This window comes from Rhinolophus hipposideros (genome assembly GCF_964194185.1).
Source record: "Rhinolophus hipposideros genome assembly, chromosome: 17".
In the NCBI taxonomy this organism is placed as follows: domain Eukaryota; kingdom Metazoa; phylum Chordata; class Mammalia; order Chiroptera; family Rhinolophidae; genus Rhinolophus; species Rhinolophus hipposideros.
Genome location: NC_138063.1, coordinates 8,334,725 through 8,356,068, shown reverse-complemented (window position 1 = coordinate 8,356,068; position 21,344 = coordinate 8,334,725). Strand labels below are relative to the sequence as shown.

The 21,344-nt window shown below is 35.1% G+C and overlaps 1 protein-coding gene across 4 annotated transcripts in view; it reads left to right on the top strand.

Moving 5' to 3' along the window:
* Positions 1 to 10,824, top strand: part of CDH7 (cadherin 7) — a 130,194-nt gene extending 119,370 nt beyond the window's left edge. For all 4 annotated transcript variants that reach the window (XM_081078197.1, XM_081078196.1, XM_081078195.1 and 1 more), the window contains exon 12: positions 9,053 to 10,824. In XM_081078197.1, coding sequence (XP_080934323.1) covers positions 9,053 to 9,546 — 494 coding nt within the window. In that variant the 3' untranslated portion in view covers positions 9,547 to 10,824. The remainder of the gene's footprint in view (positions 1 to 9,052) is intronic.
* The last annotated feature ends 10,520 nt before the right edge of the window (positions 10,825 to 21,344 follow it).

Here is a 21,344-nt window from a genome sequence, read left to right as displayed (position 1 = left end):
TGCCAAGAATATCACCTCTGCCCCACTAAACCAAGTTCAGTTACCCTCAGTTAAATCTTCTTTGTCTGTACCTGTTTCCCCTAACATATATCTTTAAAGATATATATCTTTTTCCCTCTTTCAGAAAAACACTGTTACTTTCAGTCATCATATGCAACTGTCCTTATTCAACTGTGAGTTCCATGAGGAAATGTATTATGCCTGCTTGTAAGTGCAACATGATCTCATCATACCTAATGCATGTATTAAATGGCTGACATGTATTTGTTTGTTAAATGGATATGTAAGTTCATGAACAAGCAGCACAATATAAGTACATGTCTAGACTTCAGCTAGACCTAAATCTTTTATTCTGTGTCTGCTCACAACTATAGTCTACATGAACAGAAAAGACATATGACAATAACACTTAAACTGCATAATCTTGTGCTTACTTAGAAAGTAATTTTAATAGAGGAATTATCTCCATAGACCCTGAAAAGCAGTTACTACTTACTCTACATAAGGGTTAAAATTTATTTTTTTGCAATGTCAAATAGTTGGAAAAACATACTCTCTAAGTCATTGAAATGTTAGCTTGTCTAACCTTCCAAAGCACTTCACATTTTTTTCAGCTTCAGGTCAGTCTGGGAAGTAAGATAAATTTCATAATGTATGAATATCCTTAACGTGTGTTGTATCTATGTAGTGAAACACCCATGGGTGCCCTGTGTTTCACCTTTACTGAACACTATACATGAGCGTCTAAAGGCAAATGTATTGGTAGTATGAAAATATAGTTACAATAGAATATACCAAAGAATTGTTATGTGTGTGAGAAAGAGAGAGAGAGAGACAGGCTGAGAGGAAGCGGAAGAGCTGGTGTTGCTGTCTCAGGGCTGACAAAGGGGGAGGGGAGGCATGCACACTTGGTGTAACTTCACAGAGATGCACAGAAAATGCTACCTGACCTGTTCACTTTTTCATTTGTCTAAAAACATTTCTATGTGGTACCACTCCTTCCACCATTTACTTTAGTTTCAATGTCCATATAATAGTAAAATCGTCCATGTCGTAAATGAAGTCAGAAGCCATCTTGAATAATCAGAACCCTTCCGCTGCTTCTACGTCTTCCCCATTGTCTGGCACTGGTTTGGACTCTCTCATCTCCATCAAGTCATCTTCTGTTAATTCCTCTGGCCTGGTGTCTATTAGTTCTTGAAATCTCCAAGATCCGGATCTTGAAACCCTTCACCTAGCCCCACCATTGTTTGCTATCTCCACAATCTTTTCAGATTTCCTTGACTGGTTCTGTCATAAATCTGTGAAGTCTTGCACAATATACTGCAGTTTTCTCCAGCAGGAATTTACTGTTTCCAGCTTGATGGGTTTCACCGCTTTTTCTATTACAATGTTGGCATCTTCAATGATGTAATCCTTCCAGACTTGCACGATGTTTTCTCCACCAGGGTTCTCTTCCATCGCCTTGACAATTCTTTCTGTAGAGCACCATGTGTAATGGGCCTTAAAGGTCCTCATGCCCCCCGATATAGAGGGTTCGAGACGTTGCGTTTGGGGGTAAGTAGACCACTAAGACACCTCTGGTGTTGAATTCATGGAGTTCTAAGTGACAGTTCTAGGGGGCATTTTCTCCAACATCAAAAGAAAGGCAGCCCTTTTCTGGCAGGGTACTTCCTGATTCCAGGGACAAAGCATCACCAGAACCAATCCAGGAAAAGGGTTCTTGTTGTCCAGGGCTTCTTCTTGTGCAACCAAAAGGCTAGCAGCTGGTGTTTATCTTTCCCCCTGAATCTTGGGGGTTAGCAGCTTTATAGATAAGGGCAGTGCAGCTCATAAACTGGACTGTTGCATGAGCACGAAACAGAACAGTTAGCTTATCCCTTAAATTCTGCTGCTTGCTTGTCTTCCCTACTAATAAGTGTGCTGTGTGCTATTTTTCTCCCCAGAATAGGGCACTTTTGTCTGTTTCTACAACGTTTTCAGGCAGATATCCTTTCTCCACAATTATTTTCTTAATTGCATCTGGGAACTATTCTGCTGCCTCTCCATTGGCAGAAGCTGCTGCTCCTGTTGTCTTGGCATTTTTAAAGCCAAACAGTTCTAAAATTATCAAACCATCTTTTGCTGGCATTAAATTCTCCAGCTTTAGATCTGTCACCTTCCTTTTGCTTTAAGTTTCATATAATGACTTTGCTTTTTCTCAAATCTTATTAGACTCCACAGGTATGCTTTTCTTCTAGCAATCCTGCACCCACATAAAAGCTGTATTTTCAGTACAAGGTACTGACGAAAGGTATTTCACAAAAAATGTGCAAGATTTTGTTACCTGCTGGCATAGCTGCAGTGATGGCTTCATGAATTTCCTTTTCTTTTTTTTACAATGGTCATTATGCTGGATACATTTATCTTGAAATGGCAGGCATCCACAACTGCAGACCACAATATACAGTACATATGAAGCAATTCAACTTTTTCTTGTCATGTCATGACTTCTCCTGCTTGGGAGTACTTCCACACCACTAGTGGCACTGCGTATGGGTCCCATGGTGTTATTCAAGGTTTATGGTATTACACTAAACACTGTGAAAAATATGTGAGAACCATGAGGTATCACAATTAACTGGGGAGATGAACTGCTCATACAGAGATGATTAATGTCATGTGGCATTGTAAGCAGATACTGGCAATGCTTGGGCTCACTGCAAAAGCAACAGGAGGTAGCTGCGAAATTATTACTATAGTAAGTATACAGTTAATTGTATGCACTTCTGAATCAGTACTGTATGCACTTCTGAATCAGTACTGTATCTTTACATTTGTTTGCATTTCTCTTGACCACGAATGACACCATGCACTGTGTTTAAGTTTTGATAGATTTTAACTTTTTATGATAGATTTTTGTATGTTTTATGGTAGTAAATGATAATATATATATATATATATATATATATGTATGTATTTTATACATTCATGACATACCTAGCTTGTTCTTATTTATTTTGATATTTCTACACTACGTGGTTTACCTGCAAATTTTGTCAAATTGTCACAAATCACTAAAAAAAATTTCCAATATTTTTATTGAAAAAGCTCCACATATGACCTAGTCAAGATGGCGGAGGAGGTAAATGCCGTGCGTACCTCTTCCCGTGACATCAAAATGACAACTAAGTTATAGAACAACCATCGTTCAGAGCCCCCTGTAGACTGGCTGAACTGAAGTTCTATCACTAAAGATACAGAGCAGACCTCCTGGTGACACTGGTAGGAGGGGTGGAGTTGCAGAACTGGCATTTCCACACCCACATGTTGCAGTTAAGCCTTAGGCAGGATATCTCAGTCACGGGGTCCCAGCCTGTAGCACCAGTGCCAGGAAGAGGAGTCCCCATAATATCTGACTGTGAAAACCAAAGGGGATGGGATCTGAGTGAGACGGACGGCTGCTGGAGTCCCAGGGGTTTCTCTTGAGGGGCCCTACCCAAACTCCCTCACAGAGACACTCACTCTGGTCTCCAGTATAGGAGCAGTTGCTCGAAAAGTACCAGAGACATATGGTGAGCGACTGGACTGATGCACCACAGGGTGAGAGCTGGAGTGACAGAGGGCAGGGTAGCTCTCTATGGGGACCAAAGCACTGGCCGTCACCATTGTTCCTTTGTTGAATCTTTCCCCGACCCAGCCAGCAGGGACAAACGGGCACTAATTCTGATCTCTCCATTAACCTGGCTGACCAGTTGGCCCAGTCCTGGTGATTCCCTGATACCCCACAAGACCCAACTCACACACCTGGCGTGAGCCACTCCCAGGGGTTTTTTCACACAAGTGGCTGGCCTCTGGTGGCACTGTGGGCTTTCCAAAAGTCTCTCAAAGGTCTACAAATTTCCCAAAAGCAGCAGCTGGCCCAACATGTCTTGCATTTTTTGCTAAATAGTCCCAAGCTGGATATAAGTGGTAACCGGTCTCAACTTGTAACTCCCATCATGTGGCCAAAAGCCTAGTATCAGCCGCAGGCAGTGATGGCTAGGAATGTAGCTTTACCTAAGTGGCCACAAACCCAATACAACTGGTGGCTCTCCTCAGGTCACAGGATGGTGCCCACCAAATGGCCCCAAGCCCAGCACTTCTTGCAGCTAGCCTTGGTTCACAGTGTCGCTGATCGCAAGCATTAGCAAGCTCAGCATAGGTGGCAACCAACCATAGATCACATTGTAGCTCCCATCAGGCAGCCACAAGCCAGCATCTGACGTTGCACTGGAGGTCCTCCCAAGAGGCTCCAGAACCAACACACCTGGTAGCCAGCTTCAAACCACACCAGAGCACCACCTAGCCAGCTCCATAAGCGACACACCTAAAGGGTGGATTTTGCTGACACCAGAGCCATGCTAAAGAGATAAAGGGACCAACCCAACATGAGGATATAACTCTCATAAACATCTACACACCCAACTTAGGAACACCTGAATACATAAAGCAAATATTGATGGACATAAACAGAGAGATCAAATGGATTTGATATTTTAGGACATTTCAACCCAAAGCAGCAGAATATACATTTGTTTTAAGAATACATGTACTATTTCTCAGGATAGACCACGTGATGGGCCACATAAAAAGTCTCAATTAACTTAGGAAGATTAAAATCATACCAAGCATCTTCTCCAATCACAATTGTATGAAACTATAAATCAATTATGAGAACTGAAAAATACACCCTCCAATCACAATTGTATGAAACTATAAATCAATTATGAGAACTGAAAAATACACCAACACATGAAGGCTAAATAACATGCCACTAATCAATGAATAGGTTAACAATGAGATCAAGGAAGAAATCAAGAGACACACTGAGATAAATGAAAACGAAAGCACAATGACTCAAAATACATAAGACATAACCAAAGGAGTTCTAAGAAGGAATTTATACTAATACAGGCCTACCTCTAGAAACAAGAAAAATCTTAAACAATCTAACCTTACACCTAAAGAGACTAGAAAGAGAAGAATAACCGAAGGCCAAAGTGAGTAAAAGGAAAGGAATAATAAAGATCAGAGTGGAAATAAACAAAATATAGCCTAAAAAATACAGAATGATCAGTAAAAGCAAGAGCTGGTTCTTTGAAAAGATAAACACCATTGATAAACCTTTAGCAAGACTCATCAAAGTAAAATAGGAGAGGACCAAAATAAATAAAATCATAAATAGAAGTGACGACTGACACCACAGAAATACAAAAAGGTTATAAGGAAATACTACAATTTTATATGCAAACAACTTGTAAAACCTGGAAGAAATGGATAAATTCCTAGAAACCTACAATCTTTTAACTCTGAAGCAGGAAGAAACAACAAACCTAAGCAGAATAATTACTAACAAATTCAAGTCACTAACTGAAAACATCCCAACAAACCAAAACCCTGGACTTGATGGCTTCACAGATGAATTTTACTAAACATTCAAAGAAAAATTAATTCATATCCTTCTCAAACTATTCCAAAACACTGAAGAGAGAAGGCTCCCAAACTCATTTTATGAGGCCAGAAAAGACACTACAGAAAGAAAAAAAAGAAAAAAGAAGAAAAGTGTAAGCGTATATTCTTAAAGTACATAGATGCAAAAATCCTCAACAAAATCTTAGCAAATTGAATTCAGTAAAACATTAAAAAGATTGCACACCATGATCAAGTGGGATTTATTGCCTAGATGCAAAGATGGATCAATAGCCTGAAATCTTAACGTTGTACATCAGATAAACAAAATGAAGAATAAAAATCATGTGATCATACAAGTAGATACAGAAAAGTAATTTAACAAAATCCAACATCCATTTATGATTAAAAACTCTCAGCTAAGTGGGGATAGACGGAACATACCTCAACATAATAAAAGCCATACATGACAAACCCATGGCTAATAATCATACCCCACAATGAAAAGCTGAAAACTTTTTATTTAAGATGAGGAACAAGACAATAATGTTCACTTTCATCACTTTTATTTAACATTGTCTTGGAAGTTCTAGCCATAGCAGCCAGATAAGAAAAACAAAAAAAAAAAAAATGAAAGGCATCCAAATTGGAAAGGAATAAGTAAAACTGTCATTATTTGCAGATGACGTGATACCATATATAGAGAACCATAAAGAACCCACCAAAACATTATTAGAGTGAATAAGTGAATTTAGTAGAGTAACAGGATACAAATATTCAGAAATCAGTTCCATTTTTTATACACCAATAACAAACTATCAGGAAAATAAATTAAAATAATCCCATATACAATTGTTTCAAAACGAATAAAATGCCTTGGAATAAATTTAACCAAGGAGGTAGAAAAACCTGTACTCAGAAATCTATAAGACATTAAAAAAAGAAATTGAAGGATATACAAATAACAGGAAGGATATATTGTGCTCATGGATCAGAGGAATTAACATTGTTAAAGTCGTCATACTCCCGAAAGCAAGATAGAGATTCAATACAATCCCTATCAAAATACCAATGATATTTTTCACAGAACTAGAACAAATAATCCTAAAATTTATATGGAACCGCAAAAGGCCCTGAATGTCCAGAGCAATATTGAGAAAGAAGAACAAAGTTGGAGCTAGCATGTACCTGATATCAAACTATACAACCAGGCTATAGTAATCTAAACAGCATGGTAGTGACATAAAAACAGACACACAGATCAATGGAACAGAATAGAGAGCCCAGAAATAAGCCCACACCTAAATGGTTAATCAATCTATGACAAAGTGAGCAAAGATATACAATAGGGTAAAGACAGTCTCTTCTATAAATGGTGTTGGGAAAAGTGAAGAGATACATGCAAAAGAATGAAACTGGATTGCTTTCTTATACCATATACAAGAATAAACTCAAAATCAAAATAGATTAAATAGAAGAAAACATAGGCAGTAAACACTGACATAATCTTAGCAATATATTTTTTTTTTTGGATATGTCTCCTCAGGCAATGGAAACAAAAGGAAAAATAAATGAGACTACATCAAACTAAATTTTTTGCACAGCAAAGGAAACCATCAACAAAATGAAAAGACAACCTACAGAATGGGAGAAGATATTTGCCAATGATACATCCAATAAGGGGTAAATATCCAAAGTATGTAAGGAACTCACACAACACCAAAAAATAAAGAATATGATTAAAAAACAGGCAGAGGACCTGAATAGACATTTCTCCAAAGAGGACATACCAATGCCAAAAGACATTTGAAAAGATGCTCAACATCACTAATCATCAGAGAAATGCAAATTAAAACCACAGTGTGGTATATTACCCCACACCTGTCAGAATGGCCATCATCAACAAATCAACAAACGTTTGCTAGGATGTGGAGAAAAGGAAACCCTTGTGCATTATTGGTGGGATTGTAAACTGGTGTAGTCACTATGGAAAACAGTATGGATGTTCCTCAAAAAACTAAAAATAGAACTACCTTATGACCCACCAATCCCACTTCTGAGTATTTATCTGAAACACTAATTTGAAAAGATATACTCACCCCTATATTTGTTTCAGCATTATTTACAATAGCCAAGATATGGAAGGAGCCTAAGTATCCATTGCTAGACAAATGGATAAATAAGAGGAGGTACATACTCATATATACAATGGAATATTAACCATAAGAAAGAATGAAATTTTGCCATTTGCGACAATGTGATAGACCTCGAGGGTATTATGCTAAGTAAAATAAGTCAGCTGCAGAAAGACAAATACTATTTTATCTCTCTTACACATGGAATCTAAAAAGCAAAATAAACGCACAAACAAAACAGAAAGGAACTCATTCATATCTATGATGAAGAAATTGATGGTTGCCAGATGCGAGGGGGTTGGGGGATAAGTGAAAAAGGTAAAGGGATTAAAAAGTACAAATGGCCAGTTGTAAAAATAGTTGTGGGGATATAAAGTACCGCACAAGGAATACAGTCAACAAGATTGTAATAACTATGTGTGGTGTCACATACAGTTATTAGACTTAATGGGATATTCACTTTGTAAGTTATATAAATGTCTAATCACTATGTTGTACACATGAAACTAACCTAATATTGCTTGTCAACTGTAATTGAAAAACTTTTTAAAATTTAAAACATCCATTAAAGATAATTCATTAATTTATATATCTTTAAATTTCAAAATTTTAAAATACCTATTCTACTGCATTTTGACTTAATCATGCCATGAAATCTAATGTTCCCATTTCAGCTAGCACTCACAGAAGAGCCAGCTCCTTATTCATGTGTATAGCGAGGGCCCTTGATCTTTTTTGCTCTCTGGTGCAAACATGTGCTTTATTATCTAATTATTAATGCTGATATGGGAAGGAAAATTCCTAACATTGAAGGGATGTTTGATTTCTTAAATCTATCTTTAGCTAATGCTGAAAATCTCACAACCTATATTATCTCTCCTGGTATAATACATAAAGACCAAGTTTAATATTTCATACTAAATGTGGGACTCAATTTATTACAGAGACGCTTTTAATCTTTGTATGTGGGCTGACATGCTGAGTTTTCTTTAACAGCTGAGTTTCATAGACAAGCACTAGGCATTTCTTCAAAGAATCTGACCAAATGCTGTAATCCATTTCCTTCTGAAATTGCAGTTGCTAAATTATACCCAAAACATTTATGAATGTCGCTTTGCCTTTCCAGCAATTAAGGAGTTCAAAAAAATCCCTTTGTGTTTCATAGCTTTGAAATTATTATATTTATCCTGAACTGGCCCTTCAATTTACTCTATCAAATACTGTGGTGGTTACGTTGAAGAGGGAGGCAATCAATTCTGAACAGGTGTGGAAAAGGATTTCTTTTGATGTAATAAAGCATTCTATTTTAAAGGCGTTTCAGCAGTTTTAACACATCTGCTGTTGTGAATTCCCCTGTAAGCTGGCAGCCAATTCATTTCCTTTTAAAGGGCAGAACATCTGAGTCAACCTCAGAGGCCTCCTGTGGGCGTGATGAGGGACAGTGAGGGACCTTGCTGACTCCTTCCCTTTGCTTCTCATTCTTTCAGTGTTGATCCTCCTGATTGTCACCCTAAGAAGACGGAAAAAAGAGCCCCTCATTTTTGATGAAGAGAGAGACATCAGAGAAAATATCGTCCGCTATGATGACGAGGGTGGAGGGGAGGAAGACACAGAAGCTTTTGACATGGCGGCCCTGAGAAACCTCAATGTCATCAGAGACACCAAGACCCGGAGGGATGTGACGCCCGAAATTCAGTTCTTGAGTCGACCGACTTTTAAAAGCATCCCGGATAATGTCATTTTTCGGGAATTTATTTGGGAAAGACTGAAAGAAGCCGACGTGGACCCCTGTGCCCCCCCGTATGACTCCTTGCAGACATACGCGTTTGAAGGAAATGGCTCTGTGGCTGAATCCCTCAGCTCCTTGGATTCCATCAGCTCAAACTCTGATCAGAATTACGACTACCTAAGTGACTGGGGGCCCCGCTTTAAACGACTTGCAGACATGTATGGAACCGGCCAGGAGAGTTTGTACTCATAGCCTTGGAACGTTCCTTTGAAATGTACTGAAGACCAAGTAAAAGCAAAAAACACGACACGCAGAACCCCAGAACTCCACTTACTAGAGAAAATGGTTGTAAATATATCTCCATTTTTAACTGTTTAGGTTTCTGCCTTGGTGAAGCATATGTTCGTTAGATTTATCCAAGGGACTGCACGGACCACAGACTCTGAGCATTTGAAGGCTTTTTTGATAAAAAGAAATGCTCAGTAGTTTGTGAATAGATAGCAACTCTCACATACCTGCAAAGGCACCGAACCTCTATGAGAAAGTGGTGCCTGATGTCGTCAGTGAAACAAGGGTGCCCCGTACATGCCTTCGTGGTACTGCCAGTGAGAAGAACAGAACACAACGTGCCACTGAAAAGTCCTGCAACTTCTTGCATATTAAAACTTGAGACAGATTGGATTTATAGTGATGCGTTTAGCTTGTTAGATTAGAAAATCCAGCAGAATTTTATTGCTGTGGATTAGGAAGTATATTTTATTTAGCAATATATAAATTCTTAGAAAATCCTCCAATACAAGCCACTAAAATTTGGTTTAAGGCAACATAAACCATTGTTTAGCAAATAAATGTGAAGTATTCCAAATAAAAAGGTAAATCATTCTTAATGTGTGCAGTCGTTTTAAGATGCTTGTGTAGGTATGAAAAAAAAGTTGCTGTCTATTCGTTGATGTTTTTTATTATCTCTTCTGATTTGTACAGGAGAATATATGTAAGTTCTTTTTTTTATTTGACATATGGTGTTATATTTATTTTGGAGTTCCAATCTCCATTAAATTCAGGTCCATCTTTTTGCCTCATAGTTTTTGAGCTCATCAGAACATGCTGATTTTTCTGCACTCTGAGCTACACAAAGTCAATGAAACATGGAAATGGAGGAAAAATAGTAGAGTGCTTGAGCCCTGTTGCAATTCATATCTCAGAAAGGAGCACAGCTATAGGGACATAGAAGTCATTTGAGCCATTGGAATGTACAAAACATCGGAACAAAATATTTGTATTTTAGAAAGATTTCAGAGAGAATTGAGATGTTCTTTGATGCAAGATTTATTTTTCAAGGTCACAAGTTCTATATGCCTCAAAGACTTTTAAGAATTTGTTCTACCCCAACCTCTTTTGCTGTAAACATATTGAGTAAAAGACTGACTTTTAAAAATGTATCTTAAACAACATGTTATAAATTTCAAAACCCATCTTTAAATTCTGATGCAGATATGTTCCTCAAGAATAAACCTTGCAATGTATAATTTCTATACTGGTTTAAATGTGCCAAAATGAGGAGAGAAATTTTAAATGAGCTCGTGTGTTTAAGCTTGAGATGTGCTTCTTTAAAAAGAAGAATTTTACGACTTAAATAATATTTCTACCTATCAATTTCCCCAAAAAATATACTTTAATGAACATATATGCAAGGATGAATGGATTTTTTTTCTTCTTTTAAAAAGAATTGTAGGGTTCCTAATCTATAGATGGTGAACACTATAAAAAATTATGTTCTAAAACTGCTTCTTCCTGAAAGACAAATGATATAACTAGAATATCAATATTTTGATGATAGTAGGAGAAACTACGTACCAGTCTGTAAACTACCAGCCCACCTTTAGAAATGAAGTATGTGAAAGTGGCCTTCAGATTCATCAAAGTAATTGAATAAATACGATCATCTGCAAACAGTCCTTTCATTTGAATAAAATTTTGTAGACATTGTTTCATGCCTAAATAGATATGGTTCCTGCAGTATTAATATATATATGAAAAACCAATTTCATAACAGAGTTACTGTTCATTACTTTTAGTCACATACATAAGTTTTTCAAATTAAAAACAACAAAACATAATATACTTATATCCTTTTTAAGAAAGTCACTATGTGGTGTAGGAATTATGTAGGTATTGAGTCAGGAAGGTGCTGAGACAACAGTTTTGTAATAATCCCCTTGTTGTCTGCAAGACCATAAAATACTTTAGAACATTTGGGTTATGATGTCAAAACTGCTGATTGTTGCACATATCACTTAATGGAGGTTTGGATGTATTTTAGAAAAGAAATACCACATTATTCACCTTGCTTTCTCTCCTTTTAAAGAATATATTTTCTTGGCTTTTGTTTGTGTTCTTTTTTTTTTTGTTTTTCGTTTTTTCATATTGGTAATAATGTAGTGGGGAGAAGACTCAAATTATAAAATAAAGATTTGAAATTTTTGCATATACCCAACTGCCATTTTATACATGGAAGATTATATATCAGGCAGTATTGAACTTAATTCAATGGTATTTTTAAAAAATGCTTGATGTGACTGGAAGAATTTCCTTAACCTAGGTGCAATTTATATGAAGTACTCTAGTTAAGCTTAATTGTAATGATGGTGAATTTGTTATTTTAGCTTTCTTTTCTTTTCAGAAATCCAATGCTACATATGGCTATCTGGTATAATAGTTCAGAGATAGGCTGTGTTTTAAAACCAGAAACTAGAACTGTTGATTGATTAAAAAGAAAAAAAAAGTTGAAACAATTCAAGAGGTTCTCCAAAAACATTTAAATAAATACCTACCATATTTCCCCCAAAATAAGACCAGGTGTTATACTAAGGTTTTCTCCAAAAGACACATTAGGGCTTATGTTCAGGGGATGTCATCCTGAAAAATCATGCTAGGGCTTATTTTCCAGTTAGGTCTTATTTTCAGGGAAACACAGTACTATCTGGTCACTAAAATTCAGTGGTATACAGAGCCAGCTAGAACCAATTCCCAAGAACCAATGATGCCATCTCTTCCAACTCCACTTCTAGAGATGCCATTTTGTTATATTTAGTTATGAAGTCAGCCATGGTAGTTATATTTAGACCAGTGTGGAAATCAGCAAACACTATTTTTTTTTCTTCGGGAGAACCAGTTGTTAAATTTTTACCCAGCCAGTCAGTTCTCCTTCCACCACCATATAGATGATGTATTACAGAATTGTACACTTGAAATCTATGTAGCTTTACTAACAATTATCACCCCAATAAACTTTAAAAAAAATACCAACACTCCCCTGCTTAAATTACTTTATGAAAGGAAACCTCATGATTGTAAATACAGTATGAATGAATAGAATATCAAATAATGAAATGAAAGGAATTTATGCTCTTTCTTACAATTTCTTACAACTAGTTATATACGCATGTGGTGGTGATTTCCTGGTATCAAATTCTTGGAGCTTTGAGTAGAAAGGAAAAGGATTGATGCACTTCAATATGGGAAGAAATGGCTTAATAATTTCAAGTCCAGACAATAGTGAAGAAATACATTTACATATTTTCCATTTGTCAAGATGGGGATATCATTAGAAACTCAAGGTACACAAAGTAATGCATGTTTTGAACAATTTCACTTCTTTAAGAAAAAAACATTTGCGTTTTACTTGTTACTGTCCACGTCACAGAAATACGTCCAAGCCCCTATTTTGAAATATTATCATTGCATAATTTTAATCCAGCATAACAAATACAAAAACTAAATCTTACGCAGAAAGTGAACTTTAGCAGATCAAGACTAAATTGTCATTGTGGATTCACAAATTGGTCTCTATGTTAAAGCGATATTCCAAGGTCAGATGCAGACCAAAGTTAGGAGAGAGACAACAAGAAAAGATTTGTTAAGGGAAGGCAGTGAGTAGATCAATTATTTAGATGAAGCCAGGAATCGTTTCCCTTTGATATGAACCGTGGTTAGATAACTATAAGATAGACAGGAAGTAATAATGTTTAGGTAATGATAGCTGCCTTTTCATTCTGCCCTCTGAGAATGTTTTAAATTATTTTAACTTCATGCACAATTACATTGGATGATGAGTAGGCTTCAGAAATTATTGTCATGCAAATGGTGTAGTTATACAAAGTATGAGTGTTATTTGTGTGATTGCCCACATGTCCAAAGAAACTTACATGCAGATGGTCTTAGCATTCAAATATAAAATCTAAAGGAGCTCAAAACGAATTAAGATAAATATATTGGAAGAGACAACACTAGTTCAAATATTTAAAAATTTTTAAACACTACTTGCAAATATTGATTTTCAAATTTTCAATTTTTACATCTGTTGACTCATAAACGCTTAATTACCATAATTGTTTCTGAATCACTATTTAAAGGTTTATTTACAATTGATCTAATTAAAATTGAATAAAAAGCTTCGATTTTTAACTCTTTCTGGTCTGGAGGCAGCTGGAAGCATATGAAATGTTTTTGACAATAGGTAAGGAAAATATTTTCTGTTAATCTATGTTTATCTGATATTAAAAATGTAAGTTGTTAAATTAATGATAATGTATCATGTGTATATGATAATATATGCAAGTGTGACATGGAAAACTAATACAATGCTTGCTGACTAATCATCATCATAATCAGAAGAGGAAGAAAGGAGTAATAGCATTTACATTTTGAACGTAATTGAAATTGTTTCAGAGGAGTGGGATAAGCCCTTAAGAAAAATGGGAGTTATCTGAGGTTGTGATTTGGCAGGCATTGTAAAGTATAATTCCAGGGGTAATTTTTCAGGCAAAAACAAGACAGCCAGCATGTGTGACATTCTGACACTTTTTCATTGATATGCTAACTTGTACTGGCTCAGAGTTTAACTGAAAAAGATGAGAGAGAGAGACAGAGAGAGAGAGAGAGAAAGAGAGAGAGAGAGAGAGAGATTGGTGTGCGTTGGGAAGTATGTCTGAAGAGACCTTTAAAATACTGTCTAATATTACCTTCTTAATGCCAATATACTATTATCATTTGGCAGGTGCCTGATAGGCAATAAGACTAGAAAATTTGACACTAACTGAAGGAAACAATATTTTATTTGCTTCAATAATGTAATTTAATTTAAATCAGAAGGATTTTGGTGCTAAAGGGAGAGCACTTAGCTGAACTATCTGGATAATTGCCTCATTTTATTTTTATTGTGTGTACGCAATCTCATTGTTACACAATGTGGAGTGTGAAGTATTGATTATGGTGTGTCCTGGGCTCTGGCCTTTTGAGTATCAGTGTGGTGTAAGAGTATCAGTAGTCTGTGGTAATATACTCTGGATCAGAGGCCAAGGTCAGCATCTCTTGGCGGGGCCCTGGTTGCCATTATAACTTTCTGAACCCTTAGAGCTTCATGATTAAAATTGAGTTAAGTACTATCCTGTCTGTTTTAGAGACCTGTGAGATGATTAAATGACAATGTTGTGTAAACTGTAAAACACTGTAAAAATATATGACTTTATTATGGGAAATTATGTAATAAGGTTGATTATATTTATTGTTATATGGTAAACACAGATCATTTCTGGTTTTGGAAATATACATGAAGGGAAAAAACCCCAAACAATAAGTATTCTAAATTGGGAAAGAATATTCAAAGAAACAATTGGGGTAATTAATTGAAGCCACTACCGAAAAACAGCTGTTTTATCAGGTTTTTAAAGGTTGGAGTCTAACCCAGACTAATTAAATCATTAATAAGAATTAAGGATATCAGCATGGCCAAGGGATTACAAGTGAAAAACAATTTTTCCCATGCATGATGACTGAGTGGAAGGTGAAGGGCTTTAGATGATTTTAGCCTCCTAACAAATCACAAATACACTGGAATGGAGAACACAATTAATGAGTACAAGCTAGGTGATCTTGCAGACATCCAGAGGAAATAAAGAAAATGAGGTTCTAGAGAATTTAATAATTTTGTCAGTCCTGAGTGGCGTATGTGTAATTAATAATTCATGCACTTCAAAGAATTAGAGTACATTAATATTGACTTTACAGGAAAGCTATCCTGTACTCTTGTTTTGATAATTCAAAAGCACTTCCAATATCTCACAGTAGCTTAACTTAGCCTTTTATAAATGAAGAAGCCATTGGAGATTAAAAACTAATATACACAGGATACTGCTGCTTTGTCAGTGATCACCTACTCATAAAATGAGACTTAATAAGCCTTTCGATTCAACTTTAGCTATTAGTTATCTGGTTATTTAAAGTTCATGTGAACAAGCATTGCAAACAAACACATTAATAATTACGTAAGTACTGAGAATGTTGAGAAGTACAACATACACTCAAAATGTCAACTCACATTATCATTGCATTAATTAATGAGATTATGCTAATGGTTTATATTTTTATAGGCAGGGAAATCATATGATTTACTACCTTAGTGCTTCATGCTTATTTTTTTGTTCCTATAAACATTAGTTTTTTTGGTATGTCAAGATCTGGAATATGTGGCATGTTAAACATGACCAATACTTCAAAAGTAATCAACTTTTTAAAACAACAGATCAAATACCTATATAGCAGATTCATTTTATCTATAATAATAATTTTAAAGGCAAAAAATGAAAGGGAAAATAACTCTTGTACAAGTTTATACTATATTTTGTATTATATTTGGCTTCAAATTGTATATATTAAACATATATTGAGCATATATATATATATATATATATATATATATATATATATGTCAAGCCTACACACACGTACACAGAGGTTAAATGCTAAAGTGAAGCAATGGCTTTTAACATTTTGTTTTTATTTTTAAACATGATTATAGCTATTGGATCCAACCTCTAAAATTAAATTATGTGGGCATGCTGAAAAATACTGCACATTTGTAAAGTTGTTATTTGCTATAGATTTCATAATCTCTCAAAATTGAGAGCAATTTATATAAGTCAACCACACAGCATCGCTTTCAATGAAACTATTAGTGCATATTCATGAGGCGCTATTATAACTATATAAAAGAATTGAATCCATTTTTTCTGCAATGCTTTTACTTATGTTAAGAGTCACTTGAATAAATAGATATAAAAGAGTTTCAAAAATGCTTATTCAATTGACCACAAAGTTGATCCTGAAAATCTAGTTTCATTTAGGCTTGGAAATGAGACATTAAGGAAGAACTTGAAGTCTGAATGTATTCAGAACCTGAAGAGATCATTTTGTTCAGCTCAAGCACTGCCTTTCAAGCAGATACTCTCCTATAGTATTAAGTATTTGAGATATTTGGGGGTAGACATAGGAAATAAGTACCAATTCAGAACTATGTACGTGTATAGCTGTATACAAAGTACCCAGTGGATATGAATCAACTCAGAAACCAGGCAGTGATGTAAAAAAAAAAAAAAAAAGCTCAGTTTTACTATGTTTTCTTGATGTGTGCTTTTCTATCTTAAGAAAGGAAGGAAGGAAGGAAAGAAGGAAGAAAAGAAAGGAAAAGAAAAAACGAAACATTATTGTAGATAAAGTTATTATAAAAGAAAATAATTCCTCAAATTCTTGATAACTCAAAAGAGTTGAGATATAACAATGCAACTTCTATTGCCTGGTAATGCCAACCAGACTTCTGATTTATACCACCTGACCACTGGATATAGAAAATGAGCCCTATTGTAATGAAAGTTTGATGTTTTCTTCCAGGTGACTGATTTTTATATACGATTATCTTAATAAAAATGTTCCACAGCTATGCGATTTTCACTTTAAGGACAATCTAATGTAATATGTGATTTCAATTTTCTTACAAGTGTACAAATTGCCCAAGGAAGGTGTTGTTAATACTTTTTTCAAAGGAGAAAGAAATTAAGACAAGGATACTTGTAATTTATGCACGAAAACATGTGAAGTAGTAGGGGTGAAGAAGAAAACCCTTAAGATATTTTGCCTGTGTGTGTGTGTGTGTGTGTGTGTGTGTGTGTGTGTGTGTATTTATTTTATTATAGACCCTCAAAATTGGTATTCTGCTTTCAGAGGATAAAAAGGAAGTTGGAATTCATTTCAAAATCGGACTCTCCAATTTTAAATTAGACCTTAGTTTCCTAACAAAGAGTGTAAGACTTCTTTATTCTTAAAAAAATTCTAATTGAGAAAATGGCATTAAATTATATTTCAAAGTAGTGAGAAAACATAAATATTTAGTTTGCCAATAATCTGACACTTCATCACTATGTTCTGATCCTTGTCTAGTCTCTCTGAGAGGGTTCATTGTCCCAAGAATAGACAGTATCATAGCAATATGGCAGACTAGATATTTTGAAGGTCACCTCTCTGCAGATTCCTATAGTTTTTACTACCTTGTTGTCTCACGAGAGTATAAGGAAAATCCCAGCAAGACTTATACGTTTGCAAAAAGAAAGAAAAATAATTTAAAAAGAGAAAAAGCAGAGTACCATAAAGATGAACTGGAAACCATCAGGGACAGGAAGTTGCCCAGTGGGCACTTGTCAACCAAGTGCTGGGCTTGAGGAAGAGAGCAAGGGACCTGCATTAAGCAAGGTGCTAACATCATTTGAAGCTAGTTGAGCTGCTAGCTCCCAGATTATTTCAATCAAACATGAATGAACAATTAATCATGACATAGAGGAGACAAACCACTTGAGTGAGATGGTTCACAGAAACTCCCAAGAACTTCAAATATTGTAATTATCAAAAAATAAAAAAGAAAAGCCATGTATAAAATAAGAAATCAAAGATGGAATAAAACATGAATAATATAATGAATGAGAGGTATACTTGCAAATGACCCACATTTTACGTTTAGAAATGAATAATGTAATCTTTGAAACTAAAAATTCAATGGAGACTATAGACTATGTTTGATACCACATAAGAGAGACTTGGTAAGCTAAAACATAGATTGAAAGAAATTACAGAGGCTGAGGCATAGATTAAAAAATAGATATATGCAAAAGCTTAAGGGACCAGGAAAAAAATGTGAAGATTTAACATGTCTTTACCTATTGTGATCTCTTTTACTTAGAATTTAAGTAAATGTTTCATTGCCTTATTTGACTTCTATCTTTGAATGATAGTTTAACTTTGCCCAAAGCCACCTATGCCCCTCAGTTTACAGCAAGCTGTACTCATGCTATACTACAGAGCTTGATTTATTCAGCTCAGTAATCCATTTAACAAACACTGTTATAAATGTATGAAGCCTCACTTCTATTGAAAATAAATTGTGTACATTCATCAAAATTCATAGCATACCTAAGAAAAGTGAGCAGGATGTTTAAGCAATTTGAATTAAACTCAGATAATTAAATATAGGCTCTGTGTTTTAATTTATCTTTCTCTCTAGAGTGTTAGGATTATTTCATCTGTGGTTACTGGAGATCAAAATGAAGCCCTGAATTGTTCCTCTGATAGGAAAGGGGTTTATCTAGATTAGACAGAAAGGATACAATATAAAAAGGACATAATTCAAGATGGTGGTTATTTTTCTCCCAAGTGCACTCTCTCCAGTTCCTTAGCCACCCCAGATCCTGTCATGAATGTGTTCTACAGCCAGAAAATGCAGCCAGTTGAGGACTGGGTATTTCTGCAGTTCTCAGGTGATGTCAGTCACCAATTCTAATCTGCACCTCTTCTCAGGGGGCTTAGATGTTTTTGTCTATACATTTCATTAAGATGGCAGAACTGTGTTTTGCCACCTCATGATTTGGGAATAAAGAGGATTTGTTCAGTACTGTTTTAAGGCAAATATTTATTTTTCTTTTGAGAATCAGAAGAGTATCAGAGGTGAGTATGGTGTTACTAGTACTTGGTCTCGTAAGAATTTAACAACGGCACGTTTTTACGACAGACACAGATCCCTTAACCAGTGAGACATATTATGACTACACACACACAAAACAGTTTTATTTGTATGTGGTTCCTGGATTACCTAAATCAAAGGAAGCCATTGTTACTAAGTAATCACATTCTTGTTAAGAAAGTTTATTTCTGCAGACTTCATAATGTACACTGACTTAAAATTTCTGGCAATGGGAGCCCTTACATGTCAGAACATCATCTAAAATGTCAAGAGCTGCCATAGGGGAGTGAAAACAGGCACTTCCATCAGACTGTCCACCATGGAGACCAGCAGATAAAATTCTTTACATGTTAGTACTAAAACTATCCATGGATCCAACAGATCTCTATATTGAGAAAGGAAAGTCTTATAATCGTAAGTGATTTTTAAGCGTTCAAATTGTCTTTTGCAATTTAAATATTAAAATAAATACTAATAGTATGGATTATAGATAGTGAATTAAAAAAATCCATGAGTTCATGTTGGTATAAGTGAATACAAAATTAAATTAGGGGTAAATAACAGTACTTTCTTGCAATAGAATGAAAACAAGTAAGTATTAAAGGGATAATGAAGCTAGGAAGTTTTCAGTGATATTAAAACTAGTGTGTAATGTTTGATGATAAACATATTATTTACATACTCTCAAGATTCCATCTCACAGCATACTTTCAAAGGGAAAAGAATAGCTTTAAAGTGGAGAAATCTGGTAGATGCTGCCTTAATCTGCTAATTAATCACCAACATTAGGACAAACTGTTATCAAATGTCTCTTGACATGAGGCACTGAGAAGGATATATCACTTTTGTCATTCCTAATGGATTGTGCGCCATCTAACCCAAACTGAGAAATATTCTCCAAAATAATGAGCCTGTATATTTTTTGTAAATGGTAAAAATCAAGATTTTTAAAAGCTAAAGAATGTTCTAGATTTAAAAAAAAAAGATATAAATGTATATACTTTTAGAGTTAGAAGGCTTTTTTTTTTTCAAGTGCTTTTATGAAACTACTAACTGAAGGCCAATTTAGCCTCTGCCAGACCACAAGGTGACATCCCCTTTATCTATTTGGTGAATAACAAAAGGAATCTTTGATTATGGTAGAAACAGAATATTAAAGAGATAGCATTATCTTAGTAGTCAAGATAAATTTAAAAAGGTAATTAAATAAAACATAGTAAGAGACTTGCCCATGGCAATGCTACGGCAGACAATGCAGATGTGAGTACAGTTTCTATCCCAAGCTGCTGCCAAGCACTCCTTCCTTTTTCCATATAACAGTGTATTTTTTGTTATAAAATTCTAAAAGATGCTTCATAAGGTATTATATTCACCAAAAGAATGTGAGTTGGCAATAGCTAATTTTCCTACAATCCCATTAGTTTTCAAATGTGTCTATAAAATTGGTAATGAACATTATCACTTTTTTTTCCCATGATGGGAATGACAGGATATCCGATTGGGTCGGTATAGATTCACTTACTGGCAACCTTCATATTCATTTAAGATTAGAATTTTCTTTAGAAAACGTGAACTGTGGAACTATACCTTCTATAACAAAACTTATGATGTGATTTTTAAGTGGTCTATTTATCATTCAGTGTATGTACTTGTTAAGAAAATAATAAATGTCTTACTGGTTTGAGCCAGTGCTAAGTAGGTGTTCGATTTTTTGCTGTCAAACACTTTACTGATAGAGCCAGAATATGAATGAAACATTTTGTACATTAAAATGTTTAAAGAAATTTAAATTATCTCTAATAACAGAGTAAAACTGACAACGTATGCTCTAACAAAATAACATAAAATGGGGGTCCTATACTTTATCCTCTTTAATGGCTGGCAAAACATATAATATAATTACAATTTTATATGCAATTAGTACTATTAATATCTTCAAATGTCTTTCCAGGAAGAAGTTTAAATTATGTCTTAACTCGATTATATTATCAATCTGCATAATGTACTCAATGCCTTTATCTTCCCTTTATTCATCTGCCCTCTAGATAAGATTGAGATACCCCAACTGAGAATTATCCTCCTTTTCTGACAGCGACTAATTTATAGCAGAGCTCTGCTTTCTTGAACACTTCCCCAAATCATCTAACATAAATCCTAAGTTTTTTTCTAACACCCTCTTACTGAGATTCCCAACAACTCTGCATTGTTT